The sequence below is a fragment of the Agelaius tricolor genome, unplaced genomic scaffold, assembly GCF_023055355.1.
Source record: "Agelaius tricolor isolate 1412-34295 unplaced genomic scaffold, bAgeTri1.0.p SCAF_16, whole genome shotgun sequence".
NCBI lineage: Eukaryota > Metazoa > Chordata > Aves > Passeriformes > Icteridae > Agelaius > Agelaius tricolor.
In genome coordinates, this window is record NW_027269276.1 from 14,713,389 (window position 1) to 14,729,679 (window position 16,291).

General features: G+C 38.7%; 1 protein-coding gene across 2 annotated transcripts; it reads right to left on the reverse strand.

Moving 5' to 3' along the window:
* Positions 1-393: 393 nt before the first annotated feature.
* On the reverse strand, positions 394-14,847 carry TARS3 (threonyl-tRNA synthetase 3). Of its 2 annotated transcripts, none has more exons than XM_071441670.1 (19): positions 14,557-14,847; positions 13,765-13,857; positions 12,807-12,997; positions 12,154-12,277; positions 10,922-11,043; positions 10,010-10,127; positions 9,733-9,797; positions 8,966-9,044; positions 7,632-7,778; positions 6,921-7,019; positions 6,419-6,585; positions 5,741-5,903; positions 5,002-5,139; positions 4,490-4,567; positions 4,290-4,390; positions 3,056-3,160; positions 2,176-2,248; positions 1,369-1,483; positions 394-1,253 (listed from the first exon to the last, which is right to left on the reverse strand). In XM_071441670.1, the coding sequence occupies exons 1-19, from the start codon at positions 14,809-14,811 to the stop codon at positions 1,105-1,107; spliced, it is 2,382 nt and encodes a 793-aa protein (XP_071297771.1). In that variant the 5' UTR covers positions 14,812-14,847; the 3' UTR covers positions 394-1,104. The 2 variants fall into 2 exon arrangements, with proteins under 2 accessions (XP_071297771.1, XP_071297770.1); XM_071441669.1 differs by having other exon boundaries at positions 14,548-14,847.
* Positions 14,848-16,291: the final 1,444 nt, after the last annotated feature.

Below are 16,291 nucleotides of genomic sequence, written 5' to 3' on the forward strand. Positions count from 1 at the left end.
TAAACACAGGTCTGTACGAGTGTGAGGCAAAAGTAAAACATAAGCTTTGTATTTGTGTTAATATTTACACACTAAATTGTAGTTTCTGCTTCATGGCTGTGATATTTAAATCACAACTAGAACTGTATAGCTTAGGTAACTGAGCAATACGCTTAAAACTATTTAAGCCTGTTCACATATTAAAGTGAAAAAAATGGTCAGAATCAAATCTCTAAAAAAATCCAGCTCAATTGCCTGCAACACCAGCTTTAAAAATAATTTCTAAGCATAAACAAAACAGAAATATGGCCAGCTTCAAGTCCAGCTTACTGTTTTAAAATTAAAATTGTCCTCTGCTCCTTTTCAGCATCCTAACTACTTCCAGCAAATAAAGTCATAAATTACACACAGAAAGATTTTTCAAAGTTTTTTTTTTGTTTGTTTTAGTAAAAAGCCAAAACAACAGCAAACAGAGGGAAAAAAATAAAACACTTCACACACAGTTATAGTAATTGAACTGCATTCTTGGCAACCACCATCACAGCAACCAGTCATCACACCAACTCCATGAGTGCCTTGTTATACTGAGACTTCCAACAAAGGCTCCAGTGCATTCATAGTCTCTGAACACTCATTCTGAAACAATCAAGCTATTCAATCCCCCCCAAATTTTTGTTAGCATCTGGAGCTAGAAAAAAACCAAATCCAGACTGCTCCTGAGGCACCTGTGCACTGCCAGGCTCAGGATGCCAGATCACAGCCAGGTACCTGCTCCATGACTGAGGGAGCTCAGCACCCCCAGCATCTCCCCTGTCCTTCCCAGCCTCCTGATCCCCACCATGGTACAGCCCTGACTTATTTCCACAGCAAACCCACCACATCAGAGGTGTAGGACTTTCTAAATAAGCATTCTGCAATTCAGGCAGATTGGAAACCCATGCGATTGTTAAAGGACCTGGCAGGTGCATCTGTCCTCTCATGCTTTTCCTAGAGCACCAACAGTGCTCCATTTGCTCAGTTTGTGTATCCATTAACTGAAAATTCTCTCAGATGAGCATCACTGCTGTGCAGGAAGAAAGAAACATTTCACATAGGCAGCTAATATTTTTTTTCCTAGCAGTAACATCAGAATTCTTCTTCTGCGTTTGCAATTTGTGAAGTCTTAAATTTCTTGAGTTTTTCAATAGTAGAAGATACTGAAATCTCTCCATGAACTTTGTTGTCTCTGGTTCGCACATTGACAGCATTATTTGCTTTCTCCTTTTCTCCAACCACTGCAAGACATAGCACAAAATATTGCACAATGTACATGAGAAAATGAGCCTAGAACAAACTTTGTCCAACATTATAACTTCAGTGATATTCAGAAATGTAAGATGCTGCAATTACCTAAAATGAAGTTATACTGAGCCAGCTGTGCATTTCTAATTTTCTTGTTTAATGTGCAACTTTGATCTAGATCCACGTCTGACATAAATCCTGCTTCAAAAAACTGGTTGCAAACCTAAAAAAAAACCCAAAGAAACCAAAACCCTCTTAGTATTACTACATAGTTTCCCACATACATTTGTAAATGCTGCAGTTATTGATCTCTCCCAATAATTAATTCATGCATATGCATAATTTCATTCTTATGGATGATTATAAGGATTTCAATGAAGTTATCTGAAGAAACCTGCACACACAGCAGCACCCCAGCTGGGAGACAATAGAAGGTAACATGTATATCAAACATGTCCTCAGTCTGAGAAAGAACAAAGAGGAGTAGGAACAAACACACTTATTCTTGCATTAAAAGGAGAGCATGGGACAGGGGTAAAACCATGGCTCAAAAGGGATGTAGTCAAGAATAGAGATGGTGGGAAATGGAACAAACTGGCCCTGCCTACTTAGAGCTGAGAGTGCTGTAATGAAGCATGAGTTATATAAGGTCTGTTATCCAGGATGCTTTGTCCTTGAATAATTACAGAAGTATGTACATAATTAAAGAACCCAAAATACTTAAAGTTGCATACCCCTTACTCAGACATATACACATTTTGGACAGGAACTTCTATATTGAAAAATGTACCTCTCCCCCCCACCATGTCTCCAGAGTTAGTAAGCTTTAATTCCCTGTTCTAGGACAAGCACAAAGCATCTCTGAAATGTGCCTGCTGCCACCAGGAGAGAAGCTGAGCCAAGCTGTCCTCTCACCTGCTGGGCGTATTGCTCCGAGCTGGGGCCCACGGGCACAACCATCACCTGCCGTGGAGACAGCCAGAACGGCCTGGCCAGCACAGCACAGACAGGAAACAAAGGTGCATTTTACATTTCCACTCACAGCCACAGTCACGTTCCACAACAATCATTTCTGTACACAATTATTTACTTTAGCTAAGGATGTTGGATAGTGTATTATCTCCCTCGTTTCAAGCTCACACAAAATAGCAAATAGATTCCAGTAAAATGACATATGGGGAAGTTGGACCTTCTGTTTTCTTCCCAGGTGACTTGACAACTTTAAACAGAATTTTTTTCTGCATAATTTTCACTTTTATCTATTACTTTACAGTGAAGATAGACAGTCAGGTGACTGAAAATAAGAATTAACTCTTCCTTAGTAATTAAAATACATTCACGAAGAAATACTTCCAGATCTTATCCAAGATAAAATGATCAATCTTAGAAGTACAAAAATATTTCACATATTACAATTCCTTAATGCCTGTGTACACACAAATAATTGCTTTACATACATCTGACATCCTCCTGGTACACAAGCATTATTTTTAAGAAAAAAGGAACAAGATTAATGCAGGATAATGCAGAATAATTACACATTCAATTACAATTCCTATTTTTGCATTATTTTTTCTTTTTTTCTGCAGTCTCATGAAATTGTATGGATATCATACAACTCAGACCAGAAAGCCAGACTTTTCTTGTAATCTTACTAATTTTGAGAAAATTTTAGGGATATTATTTTTGCATTATAATATATGGGACAATAGGAAGGATATACAGTTGCTACTTTGTTCAAGTCTTCTTAGAATTCCGTTTGTTAGAATTGGTAAAGTCTTAGATTTCCACATACCATTTTCCTCCATAATTTTCTGCTAGAATAGCTATCATTCTCTCCACAGATCCCAAAATAGCTCTGTGAATAATCACTGGCCTTTTCTTGTCATCGCCATCCTTACTAAAAAAAAAAAAAAAGAAGGTTTTTGTTTAAAAATAAAGTTATCTTAGCTCTCTCCACACATGTAATCTTACTAATATTTTTGATTCTTCTTTTAACATGAAGATAAATTTTAGTTATACTTATGAAAAGCCTACTGGTTTTATTAAAAATGTACTTCAAGTCAGCTGGGCTTTTAAAGAAATTCTAATTTAGAATAATCATGCCTGCAGCTAGTGGCAGAGACACACTCTTAAACCTGAGAAGACACTTGACTGACTCAGCACCATTTTTGTGCATTTTAATATTTTATGCTCTGCCTTGCACTCTCTTTCCATTAGGACTTGCTTTTATTTTGTTGCACAGGAAATTACCTGCCCTTACTTTTCATTGCTTCACTTAAATTACAATCCTGAAATTTAAAAAAACTGGCTTTAAAAAAAAGCCAGTTCATAATAATATTATCACCTACCATAAAAACTGTAACATCTACAGCAGAATATATATACCACAGGACCAAAAAATTACAAATTCTTATCTATCTTCCCCATCTTCAAAAAAATGCAAAAATCAAACACAGATTTGCAAAAATACAACCCAGAAAATGAGTATTCAAGTCAATGTGGCACTAAAATTAATTTCCTCAGTGGGCCTAGCTGGAAACCAGCCAGATTTTCACTAAAAGCTGTTTGCACTTGGTTTATGTTCAAAGTTAACTAATTTAATCTGATAAAAATAAAGAACCACTTAGTACAGACATACGTGCTCCTTAGGGTATGTTTCAATTTGTGTGCTGTGTCTTCCAAGGAGACACAATGACTAAACTGAAAAAGAAAACTGACTCAGCTGAGGGGTTTTTAGCATTACTTATGATTGATTGTCTTCAAAACTGGCAGACAAGACAGAAAATAAGATTTTCCTGCATTTGCAATATAAGTGAGCTATCATTACATTGAGAAAATATCTTCAAGTTCATGACTCGCTCCTCTACCCACTGGGGCTGTTTGCTCTGCCTAGCAGCTGACTGATTTACAAGCTAATCATTTGTTAAATGAGCAATATAGCATTAGTACATAATGGGAATTACAGATAATGGAAGCTATTGTTCAATTTCATTTTAAAAAGGAAGATATTCAGCTGAACCACTCACCCAACATAAGTAAGGTTGAACCGAATGGGTAGCTGGAAGTCAAGCTGGATGGTAGCACATTGATGGTACCTACCAATGGCATCTTTGATTTTAATATCAATCTGTGAAGCAAAATTACACAGTTACTAAATATAGTTTGCCTGCAGTACATCTGCATTTCTGTCCATCCCAAAGTTATACTGAAATGCTGAGTCACTAACCTTAGGACCATAAAATGCTCCATCTCCTGGATTCAAACTCCATTGCTCTCCAAAGTTATTCAAGCTGTTCTGAAGTTGCTAATCATAATAATGAGAGAGGAATTAATAAAAAGTATAGAAGGGCATCTCATTACTGCAAGTCAAAGCAATTGCCTTTGAAATTCAAAAGGAGTCAAAAGGCAGCACAACCTCTATTGTTCAAGCATTTGCTCGTTTATGATAAATAATCTGGAAATAGTTCCTTGTATAAATATAATGATTAATCAGAAAAAAAGATTAATAGAAATTTAACTAGTTCAAGATAAGGGGCTAAGTAAGAATCTGAAAGTTCTGATTTTCTATAGAAACTTCAGATTTAATGTGATGTTTTCCTACAAGAATTTCCACCAAGGGTAGTATTTAGCATGTGATTTAATCAATTTCATCATGCAGCATGGAAGGACTCAGTTAAATATCTATCTCTGCAAGTACATATATTAAGGGGCTTGTTTGTTTGCTTTTAAATTAATTACCTTTTCTGCATGATCCCAGATCTCTAAATCTCCAAGATAATTGTCTGGTCTTGTAGAAAGATGTAGTTGGAAGGTAAAGCCAAAGACAGCATACACTGACTTCAAGAAATCAAGACACTCCCTAATTTCCTCTTCAATCTTAAACATAAAACATATTAAATAGGTTAAAATTGAATTATATAAAAATGTAATTGAATCTACTCAATTCCTCATAACAAGAACATAAAGAATTAAAAATCACTCGAAAATTACATCCAAGGAACCCAAATCCATTTAATGGGCAAAGAAAGATCTGAGGTGTTGTGGCTTCAAAACATGGCAAGAAAAGTGGTATTTTTGTTAAGCATGAGGTTCTGGAGACAAATTGTATCCTGAATTAAAGTAAATCCATTTTTACATGGAGTTCCACTAAAATCTATGGCATTACTGACAAAATTACGGTTTTATTCAGCATTACTATAGAAAACAATGGGATCAACTGCTTTTTTTTTTTTGTAGAGGGAGATGGAAAATGCAACAAATCTTACTTTCTGGGGTTTAACTGCCCAAATGCATCTTTCTAAATAAAACGAAGCACGTAGGAAAAATCTATCAAAAGCAGCTTTATGCTGTACAATGGAAGAATCAAGAGTTGAAATACTTCAGGGATTTTTTTTCTTTTTTACTGTTAGTTTGCACTGGGAGAGGGAAGGGTTTTTTTGGTTGACCGGTGGGGATGTAGAAGGTGCCTTTTTTTTACCTGTTCCATTGTGCAAAAGATGTGAGCATCATCTTGTTGGAAGCGCCTTACACGAGTCAAGCCACTCAAAGTGCCTGAGAGCTCATTTCGGTGAAGAACTCCAAAATCTGCAAGTCTAAGAGGCAGCTCCCTCCAGGATCTGGGACGATGGGCAAACATCAAGCTGAAAGGAACACAGAAGAACCTTCCTTTTATCCCTCTAATCCCAGGAGATTTAGGACAACACAGAAATAAACAAAGCTCAGTACAGACAGTGATCACATTTTTAAGTATTTACTCATTCAGAGTGTCTACATCCTGAAAGACAGGCAAACACAAGAAGCACACCACTCAGTGTACTGCTAAAGATCACTGAGAAAAAAAACACTGCAAGAGTAAATCAAGACAGGTTAATCCATCCCCTTCTTGGAACACCACATCTGATGCCCACCTCTATCCCACAGAATTGCTATTTACTAGTGGCACAGACTAGTATTAGCATGCACAAACCCAGCTCAGTGCAGACTTACTGCAAAGGTCTGCTTTGGGGCACTGTCAGAGAAGCTCTCTGGACACACTGGCTTAGCAGTCTATAATAAACATACATTACTGTGTGTATTAATACTCCTTTTATTTCTCCTCAGCCCCAAAACGGATAAATGACATAAAATAAGACATTTTCCAGTTGAGAGTACAAACCAATGTCCTGGACAATTCATGGGTTTAAGGGCAAAGGTTTCCTTCTCAATCTCAAAAGAGAACATATTTTCACTGTAGTGCTGCCAGTGTCCTGAAGCTTCCCAGAGTTTACTGTTGAAGACGTTTGGAGACACAACTTCAGTAAAATTTCGCCTGCGATACTCCCCCTAGAGAACAAGTGCAACATTGAAAAGGTGAGAGAGCTTTTGACAAGCCAAAGCTTGATTCTTTTCAACTGTGGTATTATGATGGCAATTTACAGGGACACAATAGGACTACTGCACATGTAGACTTGGCACAATTGGAAAAACACAGCTTCACTCTGCCTTTTTTCAAAAAGGTTAAATTTGTATAATCCTTGTAAAAATCTTGTATATGTTTACATACATAGATACTTTTCCTTCTGTGGCTAGCTCAGCACTATGAATGGCTTATCATTTAAGATCAACAAATGGTAATAAAGTTGTTAGGACTTGTATCAGTAACATCAGTACATACTCACCCGTATGAAATCCACCAGAGTGTTATAAAGAAAGGCACCTCTAGGCAGGAAAAAGCAGCTTCCAGGACTCAAATCATGAAAGAAGAAGAGCTCTTGCTCCTAGGTAAATCAAACCCAGAATGCTCTAATAGCAATTCAGAGAGAATCACAGAATGTAACTACTTCACACACATCAAGACACTGCTTGCAAAGATGGAATATTACAGCAACAAGATGATTTATGGTCTGCAAGTGTTCAGCAAGACCAGTTAATTCATCTGCAGTTCTTACTCTTAGAGATTCGTAAAAACACCAAATTCCATTTGATTCTTTGACCATGTAAACACACATTTCCCCAAATTTACACCTCTTATAAAGAATGACCAAACCTTGTTATTTACACAATTTCCAAATAAATTCTCTTCTGTGAAAAACAGAGGGGTTAGGTAGGATCTGGCAAAGACTCTACATTAATAGGTTTAAGGTTTACATCCTTAAACTAAGGGACTACAGCCATTAACTTCTTCCCAACATTAGTTTAATGCTCATATGCAAGTGATGAGCTTGTTGAACTAAAATTTTAAAATCTAAGTGACATCAAGAAGCACAACTGGCTCCCCTTAAAACTGTCAGAAAACAACAACAAAAAAACCAAACCAAAACTAAAATACAAGGGAAGAGAATAAATTCTACAATAGAAATATAAAAGAAGTAGACAGTGGAACAGTGTACCTTTCCAATTTTCCTATGATCCCGGTTTTTGGCTTCTTCCTGGATTTTTTCCCATTCCTTCATCATTTTGTTATCAGGAAAGGATATTCCATATATTCTCTGCAGAGTTTCCATGTCAGATTTTCCTTCCCAGTATGTAGAGGAACTCTGACATACAAAACCCATACTTATTATATAATATCAGGGAAAGAGGGATAAACACTAACCCATTCCAACATTATTGTATTTTTCCTTGGGAAAAGAATTATATGCAGTCCTTCAGCTTTTGTGTGTAATACAAAGAGACTTGCAGTGCCTTTTAGTCAGCATACTAATACAGAAGACAAGCAGAAGTGACAAGTCAAATCCTATTTTATTCTGCTTAGGTACCTTGTTTTAACTCACATCATGGCATATTTTATTATTTCACGTTATGGCTTTTAAAAAGGCAGGAGTTGTTTACGTTGAAAACATAATCCAGTAGGAAAGCTAGAAAGGCAAACCAAGCCTAACTCTCACAGTTAAACCTGAGCAGTTTTAACCCTCTACCCAGTCAATCCCTGGAACTCAAGGGTTCCATACACTTCAGTTTGGAAGTCGGGAAAAGCCACAATGATGAATGTTCCAAAGAGCTCAGACTAATAAGGTTACCAAAAGCAGGATCTGTGAGTAACTTAAACTACACCATACATTCAGAGGCCTCTGCAAACACTGTCTCTGGCTTCCCTGGAAGCAATGCCATTTTTTAACAGCAGCACTTGCAGACCTGCTAAGGTCCACTTGATCTCCTGTACCTGAAAATCTCCTGTACCTGACAAGGTCAAAATACTGTTTTCTGGCCCAGTGAGTATCTTGATGTGAACTTACTGCAGAACAGAGCATGTACACCCCCTTGCAGTCAGACTAAGCAGGACCCTTGTCCTGTGAAGTGCAGTGCTGATGGGAGACAGTGGCACAGTCCTGCCACAGGGGCTTAGGCTGCTCTTCTCTCCTGTGCACAGCAGAATTGGCTCCACAGCTCACCACTAGCTAGAATAGTTTTGCAGTGCTCTTCATCAGTCTAGATGAGCAGGTTACTACACTAATACTCTGATACAAAACATGCTGGGAACTTTCACTGAGGTACTACTGTCTTAGCCAAGAATCAGTAAATGTCAGACACAGATCAACAATTAAAGTCATTAGTTTTACTTGTACAATGGGAACTGGGAAAGAAATGAAGAACTATTCTACAGTAAGCAAAGAAAACAATGCAAAGGACCAATCCTAGGACAGTCAGCTCAGGAAAAATAAATATATAAATAAATCAACTGACAATTTATTTCAGTTTTGATGCACAGTTAATTTAAACTTACCTTAACTATTTTAAGGGCCTTAATTTTTCCAGTGTGTCTCACATGTGGTCCCTTGCAGAGATCAATCAATGGACCACATCTATATGCCAAACAAAAACAGTGTTCATTTCCAAGCAACCTAACATTTTTCAATGCATTCACTAATGGCACACAAGTTCATGTTTAACACATTCAAACATGCCAGTAAATATAAATATGCACCATGCAGCAAATTCAGTGCACCTCAAATGTAACTGTGCCTTCTACCTGAAGTGGAATATTCACTCAGTAAATGCTCAGCACAATTGATCCATTTTCAAGAGCATCATAACACATTTGCCAATTCATACAGTTCCATATGTGAACTTGTTCAAGTTGGCCAGGAAATTTTACAGTATGCACATCAAACAGAAAATGATGTTGCCATTTTCCAACCAACTAACAAGTAACTGAATGAGCAGGTTCTTCACCCCACACTGAGCTAGAGTTAGCTTTCTCCATTATGCAGCCAGACAATGGCAGAGATGGCAAATTTATTTATACAGTCTACTGAAACTACAGGGAATAAATAAAAACTGAATTTGATATTTGTCCACAAATTGAGACCTAATCTGTCCCAGCAGAGAAAAAAAATCTCACTCTACCTAAGTAGCAATATTATTTGCAAACTAAATCACAATCACACAGGAATTCAGAACTTATAATAAAAAAACCCCAAATTTTTCTCTCAAATTAAATTAATTAGCTATAAAAATATCTAATAATACCATTCAAGTATATTTCTTTACCTGTATATTGTGGTAGTTGGTGTCTTCACCTTCTCATTAAGGATACGACACTTAAACTTGTTATACTGTGTGTGGAAGCATGAAAAGTCAGAAATGTTTATAAAATGGATAATAAAATTCTCTTCAAAAATTACATTTTTATATTACAAGTGCACCAGTAAAAGACACTTCTAAATAAAAAACCCACCAAAACAAACAAAACCCCACAAAACAAAACAACAAATCAACAACACCAAAAACCCCCCACTTCAGATCCACAGCTACTCTAAAGATTTACCTTAAACATGTCTAAAAGGATCTCCTTTTTGACTTCCAACCTTTCAAAAGGCTGCTTCTCTTTCATGATATTTTTACAACGGTTCTCTAGTAGTGGGAATTCAGTACTAGATACACTTCTAGATAAAAAGACACAGGCAAAAGAAATATAAATGAATCATTTTGATACTCCCATTTTTCTAATGGTTTAATTTGAAAAACATGGAATGTGTTGTGATTTGTCATGGTATTTTTTTCCTTAGTTACTTACAATCAGCTGTATTTTCTAAACCCAGAAACACAGGTAGGACCACCCTGAAAAAACCCATTGCAATCATTCCTTTGAATGTCTGGAACAGTCTTTGACATGATTAACTGTCTGGAAGACCTATAGCTCAAAATATACATATGATTTAAGAAAAAAAACAAACCAAGGGTCAAAAAGGCTCAACCCAGCCACAAGAGCCAGTTTATCAGCTCATGCAGATTCAGTATTCCCCCTGCCTACAGAAGGATAAGCAAGGAAAAAAACAGAATTGCAAAGCTGTGCACAAGGATTAGAAAAGTAGTAAACACCTAGACAAGATACATGCATTTGTGCCCTTTCTACAAGTGACTCTGGCCCCTGGAAACCAAACTTGCATGACTCTTCAAAGAAACCATCCCCTTTGCCTCACAGGAACTTCAGAAAGTTCAACCCCAACACTTTGCATTTTTTCCACAGAACAGCTTCAGCACTTAGAGAGCAGGTGTCTGAACACTGTTTCTGAATTTAAATATATACACACACTCAGTTGAACCATATATACAGAAGACTATGTTTCAAATCATATTAGAGTCAGAATTATACTTGTAACATGCAGAAACAAACAAAATAACTCTAATACTAATCTTTAATAGGGAGTATTAAAGTTCTAAGACACTGTAATTTTACCTGTCTTCAATATACATGTCATAATGAAATCCATTCTCAATTGGTGGTCCATAGCATAAGCAGCCCCCAAAATGTCCTTCCATGGCCTCTCCAAGAATGTGAGCACTTGAATGCCAATAAACCTGTAAATGAAGTCAGCTGAGCAAACCATGAGCTCAATGGCATTGTGTAACTAAAAAGAAGAAAAAACAAACTAGAGATACGTGCAGGTAGGACACAGACTGGAACCAATGTTGTTCAAATTTTGAGAGAAGTAAAACAACTTTGTATTACTCATTTAGAATACTTCAAAATGAAAAGATAATGGCAGATGTAGCACTAAAGGCCCATCATACTTCAGTCTGAAAGAGGATGACTCTACCTCTGCACAATTCCTTCAACTTAATTACTGTACCTTGTTTATTTAGAAGTTAATTTCAGTTGAAGTCTATGCACCACTAATCACATCTAAAGCAATGTAGCCAATTAGGCTGCCATTGTTCACATTCAGTACATTTATTAATGGGCCTGTAAACTATATTACCTGAAATGTCAGAAGAGGGAAGCCAACAACACAGTAGATCAATACCAGTCTGATGTTCTGACTTATTAATTGAGACTATTTCAGAGCTACTGCTATAAGATAAAGCCTTGACAGGCTCCTGAAATGTCTCCAACAAGCTTAATCACATGAATAATTCCTTGACAAAACTGAAGTCCAATCCCAGTGTATAAAGATAACATAAGCTTCAGACTGAATACCATTAAAGAAAAATCTCAGTCAAGTTGCTAAGTATACATGTAGTTTAATTGACTAAGAAATGTCTACTTAAGGATCTAATAAACAGTGCCAGTACAAGGGGGTGTAGATTTTATTTATGGCTCAAGTCTAATATTGGACAGCTTTTAAAAAACAGTTGAGACTGCCTCACTTTGCTTTTACCATCTGATCTTCAGATGCACTGAGCCAAACCACAGACTGCTTCAAGTTCACATACAAATCAAGGCTTTCTGTGCTAACTCCTTTGAGAAACAACTTGTTTATGTAAAACAGAAGGATGAAAAGAACACAAAGACTTTACTCAGTCTCAGACTACAGGCACTTAGTATCTAATCTTTGTTGAATCATAGGAAATACATTACTTGAATAGTTTTGTGGGTTTTTTTAATATAAGATTTTTAAAGCTTAATGCTGCAGGCAATTTTATGTTATTAGTTTCTTTAATCAAGCAGAAACCAGAGTGTTTACTCACAGCTTTGGCTTCTTCATTATCAAAGGTGAGCAGCTCCAGAGTACAATCTCCCTCCAGCGGACGGTCCAGATCCCAGAGTTCACCATTCACTTTGGCTATGACTGCATTTGAAGCCAACACTTGGCTAAAGAAACAGAAGAGACAAGAATATTTAGGTTCAGATTTGTAAAAGCCTTTAGATTTTTAAATCCCATGAGACCACATCCACATCTTGTAGCACCTGAAGACCATAAACTTTTGCTTCTGTGGCTGCTTAAACACTTGCCTGCTTTTAAGGTATAGAACCTTAAGGTCTTGAGAGGTTTTGTTCAACACTTTTCCGTGCTGGGGATCTGGAGGAAAGGCTGCTCCTTTGCTCCTGCTGCAACAGGTTCTACTGATTCTGCTAACTCACAAAACTTCTGATGTCTCTTAATCCCCAGCAGTGCCACAGATTTAATTGGAAGCATTATGATCCCAGCACAGAATCCCAAGCATCAGAACTGTAACCAGCTGTTTCTACTACATGAAGCTGAAGTGCCAATGCTTTCCAAGCAACTCAATTTAAGGGAGCCACCACCCACTGACCATGATATATTTTATATAACAAGGTAAGAGACAAACAATAGTAACAGTTTTATCACTGCAAAATTAAGCTTGAATGTGCAGGTTACCTAATTCCTACAGCTAATTGATATGGCGTGGTTTTCCAAGATTCCCCTTCAACTGTCTCCCCATCTGTCAGAGTAATTTTGATAGGTTTGCTCTGGTTGGCTGCTCTGTAAGCTAGCAAAGCATCATGTTCTTTTTTCAGTGCTTCATAAAGCTTCAGTCTGTCTTCTATGAAGCTTGGCCCACACTGGAACTGTAAGACATAGATTTGATCATGCACATATATTTGTGAGACAAAGAGAATAAAAGGATTCACAGTGTTGGTGCATCCCCAGAGGTTCCAACTCATCCAGATTTAGCTGTACTGGAATTTACACTGAAATTCAGTAAAGCATTTATAAATAATAATATACAGGATAGTCCCATCCAACTTACTGACTATTTTAGAGTGATTTTCTAATTTTCCATGCACTTATATCAATCTGGGCCTAAATGGGTCTGTGAGCTGGACCTCAGAAAGCAGCTTATATTCCTGACCCAAAATTTGCATTTGGCAGATGTCCTGGATAAATTTGGATCACTCCAACAAGTCCTCACCTCTGCCACTACATTTAAAGTATCAGATTCAAGCCAGAGAGTTCACATGGAAGTTCCTATATTTTAGCTTTAGGTGAGTTATTAAGCTCTGTTGTACTACTGCAGTGCTGCCAATATCCCTTCAGCCATCATGAATGCTCATGAACCACCACCCTCCTTAGGCACCACAAAACCATGACCTTTATTTTCCAATAACCCAAATCCTTTCGTTACATAAAATGTAGAGATTTAGTAATGTATGAGTAACCCTACTAATGCAAGATTAAGCTCTTGAATAATGTGAGGTTTTTTTCACTGTGCTATAGTGAGCTTTCTTCCCAAAAGGGATTTTAAAATACAGCAAAGTATTCCAGATTTGAGTGCCTTTTCTGAACCTGGATGAAAACCACTCCTATTACTACATGGTATTAAAGAACCACTTACATCATTCTGGTGCTGGTTCACAGCTTCATTTTCCTTTTTCTTTTCCTCTTTAATTTGATTCACTGCATCAGTAGGACTTGCACTGGAGACTTTCTGAAAACAGTGAGAATACAAAGTATACCCCTACTATACCTTCACCTTTTTTTCCAGCAATCATCAAAACAAAGCAAACCACTATAATACTGGGCTAAAAAGGCAATTACAGGGAACAAGGTATGTCCTCAGTACAAAGACTTCTCATGGCACATCTAAACTTCATCCTTTTGATGTTCTGCAGACACAGCAATGCAGCTCACCAAGCAAAGTCCTCTCAATAAAATTTCCCAAATTTTACTACTACAACTATCACTAGCAAAATGGCCACAGAGGGGCCGTTGGAGGTCAAACCAGAGCAGTGAGCAGTCACAGCAACTTTCAATCGTGTGATACCTTGAACAGGTTGCCCAGTGATGTTGTGGATGCCCTTCCCTAGCAGTGTTCAAGGCCAGGCTGGATGAGGCTCTGATCAATCTGGTCTAGTGGAAGATGTCCCTGCCCATGGCAAGGGGCTTGGAACGAGATGATCTTTAGGGTGTTTCCCAACACAAACCATTCTATGGCTCTATGAACCCGCCGCCTTGGCACAAGGGCAGAGAGCACTGCCCAGGGCTGCGGGCAGACACCGCGACAGGCTTCTGCTCCCGGGAGCTGGGCATAGGTGGCTTGGCCCCGTGAATGTCCGTGTCCCGTCCCGTCCCGCCCGCCCGGGGTCACCGTCCCGTCCCGCCCCGCTCCGAGCGGTACCGGCGCTACCTCTCCGCCGGCCGGGGGCTGCGCCGGCGCCGCCCGGCCCAGCTCGGCCGCCAGGCTGCGGCGCAGGTGCAGCAGGCGGTAGCGCAGCTTCTCGTTCTCGGCCCGCAGCCGCTGCAGCTCGGGGCTGGCGCTGCCGGGGCAGTGCAGCTCCTGCGGCTCCTTCAGCCGGCCGACCTCGGCCGCCAGCCAGCGCAGCTCCCGCTCCTGCCGCGACAACCGCAGCTCCACCGCCTCGGCGGCCGCCGCTGCCGCCATCTTGGCCCCGGCGCGCTCCGCCCCGGCCCCGCCCGCTGCCGGCGGAGCCCGCCCAGGCGCGGCGGCGGAGCCGTGTGGGGCCGTGCGAGGCGTGCCTGCTCCCATCGCTCCTTTTAATTGAGCAGACGGCTCTTAGGAGCCGCTGCTGCCGTGCTACCCGAGGCCGGCGAGCAATTGGGAAGTGTCCATATCCACAGAGTCAATTGGGGTGGAAAAGACCTCTGAGACCATCGAGTCCAACCTATGACCGAGAACCACCACGTCAATTGGACCATGGCTCCATGTGCCACATTCAGTCTTTCCTTAAGCGCTTTATGAAACAATGTTATTGTTAAAACGCGTTGGTCGGTTGCATTCTTATTTGACTTTAATGTCAAATAAACACTGTCAGAGCTTATTTGTAGTGGATGCTTCCTGGCTGACACCATTTCGTATGAAATCAGGCTGATTGAAACTATTCAGCATCTTAGCACAAATTGCAGAAGTTAGCACGAAGGTAAATAATTTGAAGAGGTTTGAGTTACCAGGTGTTAGGACTCGGAGCTTGGGAGGATTTCACATCTCCTATTGCACAGCACAACAGTCTGCTGCATCATTTACAAGTCATTGCAGTTAAATACCTCAGACCCTTGACCCTGGGAAAAGAATAGCTCTCCATCACAAATCTTTTATATCCACCATGTACTTCCATGTATCCTTTTGTTTTAAACACTTCCTTGGCATCTTCAATTTATCTAGTTTCCTCCCTTGATTGCACTTCACACTCACTTTTCTGTGTTCAGTTTCTCAACACACACTTTCAAATTTTTGCCTTTAATCTATACTCAGACTTTAAAATGTGTGGGTTTTTATTACCAAATTGGCAATTACCAAATCAGAATTTTAGCATTTTATTTTTGTATTTACAGAGTGGGAAATAACTACATGGTATGTGAGAAGGCAGAGAGATAAATTTTGTAATTGTTCGCAACTTGATACATTTCCTATATCATCTACTTTGTGATTTTAAGATTTTATAAGAACAAATTTGAGGTTATATTTTACCAACAAAAATAATGGGAAGATTTCTGGCTCCAAACATTGTACTCCTTTAGAAAAAAAAGTCAATCATTCAGTGCACCAAAGACACTCCTATAGTGTATACTCACAAATTTTAGGTTAATATACCTCAGCGAACTGATACCAATGCACTTTTTAAATTTGCACCAATTCTTCCTTGCTTTCCTGAAGAGGTACAACTCAACAACACCTATGTCTATCCCTCACTATAGCAAGGTTGTATATCTTTGAGGTTGGATTGGCAGGTGTGAAAGTAAAGCATAGTCTATAGCTTCCTTTAGAAATCCATTTCATTATTAATTTGATAAGTTACCTGTTATTTTAATTTTTAAATTCACTACTGTGCAGAATTTATTACTGTGCTTAGGATACTGATGACAAGCAGTGTTGTCAGCACAATGAAATAAACACAGATTTGTCT